At 57.6% G+C, this 8,859-nt stretch overlaps 1 protein-coding gene across 2 annotated transcripts; it reads left to right on the top strand.

Annotated features, from left to right (window-relative positions):
* Positions 1-6,273: 6,273 nt before the first annotated feature.
* On the top strand, positions 6,274-8,551 carry EPO (erythropoietin; the record flags this gene model as incomplete). 2 transcript variants are annotated; one of them, NM_001024737.1, is made up of 5 exons in its annotated part: positions 6,274-6,286; positions 6,829-6,974; positions 7,206-7,292; positions 7,504-7,683; positions 7,836-7,994. In NM_001024737.1, the coding sequence occupies 5 exons, from the start codon at positions 6,274-6,276 to the stop codon at positions 7,992-7,994; spliced, it is 585 nt and encodes a 194-aa protein (NP_001019908.1). The 2 variants fall into 2 exon arrangements, with proteins under 2 accessions (NP_001019908.1, XP_042095636.1); XM_042239702.2 differs by lacking the exon at positions 6,274-6,286 and having other exon boundaries at positions 6,762-6,974; positions 7,836-8,551.
* Positions 8,552-8,859: the final 308 nt, after the last annotated feature.

Genomic DNA, 8,859 nt, shown 5'->3' with positions numbered 1-8,859 from the left:
TGGTCCTCTTCATGAGCATGGGGAGAGGGGAAGGAAGGTGGTTTGTGTGTGTTTGATGCACAAGGCTGGGTTCTTAGTCCTGCTGGCTTTTACTTTTGTGGCACTGGCAGCGAGAAAGAAGACGGGCCCTCAGGACCCAGGAACTGGTCTGGATGGATGGATGATCCTTCTAGGAAGTTCCTTGCACTCTTCCAGGTGAGTTCCTGGTGCTTGGTCAGGAGCTGGGAGAACAAACCCTGGAGCCTATGGGGAAGATGGACTAGAGGCGTGTGTAAATGTAGTTCTGAAGGGAAGAGATGACCCACTGCAGGTTTGGGAATGAGGCAAAGGTTATCCCACCAAGAGAGAAGTCTATGAAAATGACCACTTAAGACTCCATTTTCCTAAATGACATTTACGGGTGCTTTTGAATTGTTTTATTTTTGTTTGGACAGGAAAGCTGCTACAGCCAATTTAGCAGCTCTGTCTTCTGGTAAAGGATGGGAAGGACATGGGTAAAGGACGTCCTGGTAAAGGGCGTGTGAAGGAGCTTGGGAATGTTCAGGCGTACCTGAGAACAGGAGATCCTAGGATGTGGCTGACACCTCACAGAAACCTTAGCTGGGGAGGTGCATCTGGAGGTGGAGGTCTTGGTGCTTTGCGTGCCCTCCTGCAAGGACTCAAGCACTGGGGGAGAGTCGAGACTAGTAACCGAGGAAGGTGGCCTGGTGATGCTTCAGGGCCTGTCCAGGGTGGGCCTGAAGGCCTCATTCAGTCCAAGGTCCTTGGGACTTCTCTTGGCCTCCCTTGGGAGGAGACCCATGTTAAGGGAACAAGAAATCCCTGGTCGGCTCCAGGCTTTGAATAAACTGAGTGTGAGCGTTCCCTTGATATCTACATCTTGACCCACCCCCAGCTCCAATCAGTTGTGTTCTGGCGGCAACTTTCTCCAAAAAGCAGTGAATGTGTCCACCCAGAAGACTCCCATCCTCCATCCACACCCTCTGACCCCGTGACATTTGCCAGCGGGTGGCTTAGCGAGGCAGCTACAACACCAGGGATAAGGTGTCACGAACCCATGCCCGCCTCCCCAGAAGGAGCGGTGGCGGATGCTGGAGGAAGGCTGAAGAGTATGTTGGCGATCTGGTCTCTGGTCCTGCAAAGCGAGGACAAACAGCAGGGATAGTAAAGCCAAGGGTGCAGTGATAATAGGTAGCATGTATTGATTACCTCATGCCGGGCGTTACACAATCACACGACGGCCCTGGCAAGCGGTTACCATCGTTTCTTCTGCCATCCCCAGGCTCGGACATAAGGTCACCTGTTCAGGTTGGGTGCTGGTAAGTGGCAGAGCTCACCAGGTCACCAAATCTGGGCTCCCTTGTTTACCAGACAAGCCTCGTTAGGCTTCTGAAGCAGCAGAGCTGCTTGCTGAGAACAGAACCCAGACATCTGGTCCTAGGGGCTACCTTGTGGCCAACTAAGCAGAGATTGCCTCTGTTTCTCCAAGCTGACCTCCGCACAAGACTTCAGCAGGAATCCCTACTCTGAGTCCTCACTCCCTTCCCAGTTCCCCAAGCGCCAGGAAGCCCTCCCTATCACACCCTCCGAGGTCCGAGCCACCCCACTTCCCAGCACAGAAGGTCTGGGCCCCTGGCGGAGCTCCCAAGCCTGGCTGAGAAGATACTGATTGGAAAGGAGGAGGGCGGAGGTCCAGAGGCCCCCCTTCTCCGCCCCAACACGACTCCAGGCAGCTGGGACTTCGTGCTTCCTGGGGGTCTGCGCTAGCTCAGGGGGGCTGTAAATTTGCTTCTTGGAGTTTCAATCTGAACCGGCTGCTGGGACAACTCCAGCTTGTCTCCACCCCCGCCATCCTGTGGTCACGACTGTCCCTTTTCAGGCCTCGCCTCAGGGGCTCCCTGCTCAGGAAGTAGACGAAGGCCTCTCAAGCCCCAGCGAACCCAGAGCTAGGTTGTCCAGGCACGGTTCCAGCAAGCATGCAGAAGACGAGGGGCTCACTTCTTCCCTCTAGGCCTCCCATCCTCTGGTTGAGGTATCTGGAGTGGACAGACCACACTATGCAAGCCACACTTGAGCGAGGACCATAAACAGGCAGCAGGCCAGGTGCCCACTGGCACCAAGATGAACAAGACCTGCCTATACTTTGTCCTTTGCTCTCTCCTCCGATTAACAGAACACCTGTGCTGCACGACTCCAGAGAATACCATCCTCATCAGAGTCCAAATGAATGGCGGCCCCTGGAGCTGTGCAGTGCTCAGCCTTGACAGCTGTACATGGTGGCCCCAAGAGGGGAGGCTTGAGGCATAAAGTAGAAGTGTTAGTTGCTCAGTCATGTCTGACTCTTTGCGACCCCATGGACTGTAGCCCACCAGGCTCTTCTCTCCATGGAATTCTTCAGGCAGGAATATGGGAGTGGGTTGCCATTCCCTTCTCCAGGCAATCTTCCTAACCCAGAGGTCGAACTCAGATCTCCCTCACTGTAGGCAGATTCTTTACCATTTGAACCACCAGGGAAGCTCTGAGACATAAAGGACGTACATAAAGAACGGCAGCCCGGAGCAGGGAGACAGCTTTCTGCTGGGGCATCTGGGAAGGCTTCGTAGAGGAGGTAACGCTTGAAGAAAGGGAGCGATAGTGTGGGAGGACGAGGGTGATCAGGTGGAAGGCAGAGAGTGAGTGAAGGGCAGGAAGCAGCAAATCATATCACTGAGCTCCTGTAATGTGGGTATGGGGGTGAGTGAAGTGGGAGAACAGGCTGGAAAATTTGGGTGGGTGGCGGAGCACAGAGGGCCTTAGTTCCGAGGAACCGGGAGCCACTGCAGGCTCGTGCTCAGGTAACACCCTGAATAAGGCTGTTTGCTCAGCGGGAAAGTTACTCTAGTGGCTGCCAGGATGCCTCCAGCCTGTCTCCACCGCCCCCATCCAGTTGGGGGGTATCTGGAGGGGACAGCGTGGTGACCTTCTGCAGTCACCCTGGCACTGGGCCAGCACCATGCCAGAGAAATACAAACAGGCAGATGGACGGGGCCCTGGCAGGGGGGCACTAGGCATCGGAGGGAGAGTCCCAGGTAGCTTCCTGCTTCTCAGGGTGCCCTGCTTGTCCAGGCTGGAATGATGGGCTCTGCTGGATGGTATCCTTCAGCAGCTGGGTTGAAGTTGGCCCCCCAATCAGCCTCTGCCCTCTCAGTAGGAATACTATGGCTTAGGGATTGGATGGAGGTTCCATCTCTCCCCTTGTCTCCTCTGCCTTCTCTCCCGGGCTGCAATCGCAGCTCTTTCCAAACGCTCCAGTGGATGAGCCAATGTCACCCTTGTCCAGCAGGCCCCAGCACCTAGGGGCTATTGCCCAGGGCCCATCTACCTTTCTCGAAGGCAGGGGCCTGGGGAACCTCTGCCAAGCTGGCGTGAGGGGAGAGGCAGGTCCCACAGCCCGAACAGCTCCTCCTCTCCTCCCTCTCCTCCGGCTGTGTCTACTCCCCGCCATCCCCCCCCGGCCCCCTCTCCATGGTCGGGTCAGGTCAGTGACGCAGGAGTCTGGGGACCCGGAGAGCAGAGGCTGAGGCGTGTGGGAAGTCAGGACAGGACGCATGTGCGGACGTGTGTGGACGTGAGTGTGCGTGTGTTTGTCCCACAGCTGGGATCTTGTCCCAGGGCTGGGCTCCGAGGGCCATGTGGGGCTGGGAGGCCGCCTGGGTGCTGACGGGGAAACCAGGATCAGGGGGCACAGTGGGGTGTGCAGACTGGCAGCCAGCACACCAGGTTTTGGGGGAGGCCCCGAGAGCAGGCCGTGGGTGAGCAGAGGACAGGGGAGCACATCGGGGCCTCATTATTACCTGAAAGCCTCTGCCTTCTTGCCCCTCCCATTCATCTGTCTGAACCCTCTTTGATTACCCCTTATCTCCCTCACTTTGTCACCTTCTTCTCAGTAGGCATTCTGCCTGCTTCATCCAAAATTGCCACCTCCTCCAAGATTCCTGGGCCTTCAAAGCTTTTTGCCACTGGAGAGCCTCTATCTTTTATTCATTTTTGTGTTTGTCATCCATCTCTCCACTAGAATGTCAGCTCCGCCAGGGCAGGCAGTCTTGTCCGTTTCATTCACTGCTCTATCCCCAGGTTCCTGGCCAACAGTAAGTTGTTTGTTTGTTTTTTTTTTCCCTGGCTGCCCTGGGTCTTCATTGCTGCCCCGGCCTTTTCTAGTTGCAGCGAGCCAGGGCTACTCTTTGTTGTGGTGTGTGGGCTTCTCGCTGCAGTGGCTTCCCTTTGTGGAGCACAGGCTCTAGGTCGTGAGGGCTTCAGTAGTAGTTGCAGCACGTGGGCTCAGTAGTTGCAGTGCACGGGCTTAGTGGCTCCATGCTTCCCGGACCAGGGATCGAACCTGTGTCCCCAGCACTGGCAGGTGGATTCCTATCTACTACGCCACCAGGGAAGTCCAAGTAGGTACTCTTATATGTATATTTCTTGAACGAATGAATATTTCCCATTCGTTCCAAAGTCCCAGTTCTTCAGAGTGGCATTCAAGGCCCTTCACAACCTGACCTCTCCCTAAACAGCACCCTAGCCTGATATCCACCTCTCCCTCCCACACCCTACCCTTCACCCCAAAACACTTGACCCGTCAACACAGGGCTAGATCAGCCTCCCCCATCCACCTCACATCTTTTCCCAATGAAATCCTGCCTGCCCTTCAAGGCTGAGCTTGTTTTCACCTCCTGCATCAAATCCTCCTTGATTCCTCAGCTAGAGGTGACCTCCCCCTCTTCCAAACTCTCATAGCTCAACTCTGCACACCCCAGTCCTCACACATGGCTCCACGTACCCATCCTATATCTACTGTAAGCTGCAAACTCCAGGAGACAGGAGTTAAGTCTCAACGCATGTTTCTGTTCTGAAAATTTGTAGTCAGTTGTCTTGCACAAAGTGAAGTGAAGTCACTCAGTCGTGTCCAACTCTTTGCGACCCCATGGACTGTAGCCCACCAGGCTCCTCCGTCCATGGGATTCTCCAGGCAAGAATACTCGAGTTGGTTGCCATTTCCTTTTCCAGGGGATCTTCCTGACCCAGGGATCAAACCCAGGTCTCCTGCACTGCAGGCAGACACTTTAACCTCTGAGCCACCAAGGAAGCCAAGTCTTGCACAAAGAAGGGACTAAATGCATGAATAAAATAGATCTAATATTATGGGACTGGGGAGGGAATGAATGAACATATAAGTAACCACCAGTATTCATCAGGGTTTCCTATTTGTGAAAGCAACATGAACAGGGATGGTGCTTTCAGGAGGCCCATTTGACAGGTTAGAGCACTGAGGCCTAGACACTCAGGCCACTTTCCAAGGTTTGAGAGGCAAGCTAGCCTTGGACTCCTGCTCCCTAGAGTTTGCCCCCTGCCCCAGGGCTTCCTAGAAACCACAGAGGCTTAGCTGCAGACCCCAGGTGCCACCCCTCGGGGGGTTTGTTGTATTTCACATTCTTAAGAATTTTGCCAGGCACACTGACCTAAAAGTTCAATTTCTGGGTTTTCAGGGTCCTCAAAAGTGAGGAGTGGGAAGAGAAGACCCCACCAAATGTCTTGCTCTGTGCGCCACCCATATTAAATTCCTCAACTAGAACAACACCGGTTTCTAGAAGAATTGGGACCGTAAGAAGCCACTGACTTGCTCAGCCAGCACCTTCCTGACTGCCTTGCAAGAACACAGACAGGCCCATCTCTGGGCGGGGGCGGGGTGGGGGGGGATGTCGGGGTCTCCAGGCGTTCCCAGCAGAATGGCACTGCTCTCCCAGGGCAGCCTTGTGCCGGTCCCGCGGCGCGCACCCAGCCGCACCTCCCGGAACCCGGGGGTCGGACTGCAGACAGCCCCGCGCCCCGCACCCGCGCCTGCATCTGCTCCGCCCCGGCGAGCCCCCGACCCAGGCGTCCTGCCCCGGCTGTGACCCCTCCGGTCCCCACCTCCCGCGACCCCTCACGCACACAGCCTCCCCCCAACCCCCCAGCCGCACGCACACAGCTGATAACAGCCCCGACCCCCGGCCGCCGCCGCAGTCCCCGGGCCAACAGTCCCCGGGCCAACCCCGCCGGTCGCCTTGCCGCGCCGTCCTCCGGACCCTGGCCCCGGGCTCTGCGCGCTCTTCCCCGACCCCCTCGGCGCCCAGGGACCGCGGCCCCCTCGTTCGGCCGGCGGGCCGGCCCTGCCCCGTCGAGCTTCCCGGGATGCAGGGCCGCGGCGCAGGCACCCGCCGAGCCCCAGGTCGCTAAGGGGCCAGGCGAGGCACGGAGATGGGGGCGCGCGGTGAGTACTCTCGGCCGGGGCAGCGCTGTTTGAGGAGGAATTTACCGCTGGGGCTCTTGGCCCCGAGGTGGCCCGGTTCAAGGACTTGAGACTTGCCAAGGACCCGGCAGGGCAAGGGGGGTGGGGCAGCCTTCACCTGCCGGTCTGTCGGGCTCGAGGAGTCCGCCGGGCAGAGTCGGAACCTGAGCCGGAGACGGGGCGGAGGGCTGGGGGTTCAGGGAGAAGAGGCGCGGCTCTGTGGGTGCCGAGGAAGACTCAGACACCTGGGTCTGGGAGCTACAGCCCGGATCTGTGAGAAGGGACGCCGCTGTCACACCGGGATTGAAGTTTGGCCGGGAGAAGTGGATGCCGGTAGCTGGGGGGGTGGGGTGCGCACGCAGCCGCGGGATTGAATGAACGCGGAGGCAGAGCTGAGCGCTCCCAAGGTCCGGCTGGGGAGGGCTCACTGGGGGCTGCGCAGCGGGATGGGTGAACCTGCCGGTCCAAAGCAGCCCTTCTCCTGCGAGAATGCACCTCATCCGCAGCCCGTCTCTCTTTCCTAGACTGTACTCCGCTGCTGCTGCTGCTGCTGTCTTTTCTGCTGTTTCCTCTGGGCCTCCCAGTCTTGGGCGCCCCCCCACGCCTCATCTGTGACAGCCGAGTCCTGGAGAGGTACATCCTGGAGGCCAGGGAGGCCGAAAATGCCACGGTGAGGTCCTCTCCCCAAGACCTTCCACAGAACTCACACGTGGGGCACCAGCGTCAACCCCCCTCTCAAGATCCAGGAACCTGGTGCTTGGTTCAGGGGTGGAAGCAAGGAGCCAAGGTCCTCAGTAAAAGTCCTAGGAGTGGTAGTCCCCAGTGCCTAAGTGGAAGCTAGGTGAGGGGCTAAGCCGGACGGAGGCCCTGGGGCCCCTGACTCCAGGCTTATGCATTTCAGATGGGCTGTGCAGAAGGCTGCAGCTTCAGTGAGAATATCACTGTCCCAGACACCAAGGTTAACTTCTATGCCTGGAAGAGGATGGAGGTGAGTTCATGGGTTCCTTCCTCTTGGGAAGTCTCATTTTGGGAACCTCATAGGATGGTCAGGAGAATGCTTGAGAGAGAAGAAATGGAACAGCAAAGATGAGGGTGAATGTTCATTCATTCTACAAAACTTCTGTTTGCATGGGGCTGCTCAGAGGGAGGAGAGTGAGGCTGGCTTGGGCTAGCTAACTCCAAGTCTCTGCTCCTTTTAGGTCCAGCAGCAGGCTCTGGAAGTCTGGCAGGGCCTGGCTCTGCTCTCAGAAGCTATCTTTCGGGGCCAGGCCCTACTGGCCAACGCATCCCAGCCATGCGAGGCCCTGCGGCTGCACGTGGACAAAGCTGTCAGCGGCCTCCGCAGTCTCACCTCCCTGCTTCGGGCGCTGGGAGCCCAGGTGTGTCTGGCCCCTTCCTTGCCCCTGGGGTTGCTGTTTCTGTAAAGTGAGAGAAGGGCCCTGCCAAGGAAACCCCCTAGCCATTCTACCCGGAAACCCATCTCCTGCTGGGGGCCCTGGTGCTGCACTAACCTTTAGTCCTCTCTTTGCAGAAAGAAGCCATCCCCCTTCCAGATGCAACCCCCTCCGCAGCCCCACTCCGAATATTCACTGTTGATGCTTTGTCCAAGCTCTTCCGAATCTACTCCAATTTCCTGAGGGGAAAGCTGACGCTGTACACAGGGGAGGCCTGCAGGAGAGGGGACAGGTGACCCAGTGCTATCACCCCGGGCACGTCCATCACCTCACTCACCATCACTGCCTACGCCATGCCTTCCACGCCGCCACTCCCAACCCCTGTCGACGGGCCACCAGCTCAGTGCCGGCCTGTCCCACGGACACTCCAGGGCCAGCGGTGACATCTCAGGGGCCAGAGGAACTGTCCAGAGCTCAACTCAGATCTAAGGATGTCACAGGGCCAGTCTGAGGCCCCAAAGCTGGAGGAATTCAGAGTTCAACATAAACTTGGGGGCAGAACCATGCTGCAGAGACACTGAGACTCATCTTGGCATGCTGCCGAGCCACAGTGCTGGGACCAGCTGGAGGATGGATACCTCCTTCTACACGTACCAAGCAGGGACAGGATGGGCTGGAGAATTTAGGGGGAAGACATGAATTCTCTGGGTCTCGTGGGGACTCCGTGACAGCAGAGTCCACTGGACAAGGAGGGTGGTGGGAGCCGTGAAGATGGAATGGGGGCTGGCCCCTGGTTATCACTTTTGTCCACTTGGGTCCAAGTCTTGTGTATTTTTCAACCTCACTGGCAAGAACTGAAACCACAACCTGGCTCTTGGTTTTTCCTATTTTCCCGGGAGCCCCATACTTCCCCGGGTCCGTCCCCATCCTGGCAGTAGGTGGCAGGTCCGGGAAGCCAGAGGTGGAGGGGGCGGGGCGCTACGTGCTGCCTCGCATGGCCTGTCTGACCTCTTGACCCCACTGGCCTGAGGCCACAAGCTCTGCCCACGCTGGTCAATAAGGTGGCTCCATTCAAGGCTAGTCCTTAGTAGGTAGCTGCCAACTGGCCCAGGATAAGTCTTTTTTTTTTTTTGGCTGCACAGCATAGCTTGTGGGCTCTTC

This window comes from Ovis aries, chromosome 24, assembly GCF_016772045.2.
Source record: "Ovis aries strain OAR_USU_Benz2616 breed Rambouillet chromosome 24, ARS-UI_Ramb_v3.0, whole genome shotgun sequence".
Classification (NCBI taxonomy): Eukaryota; Metazoa; Chordata; class Mammalia; order Artiodactyla; family Bovidae; genus Ovis; species Ovis aries.
Note: the sequence above shows the minus strand (reverse complement) of the source record. Positions and strands in the feature narration are given on the sequence as shown.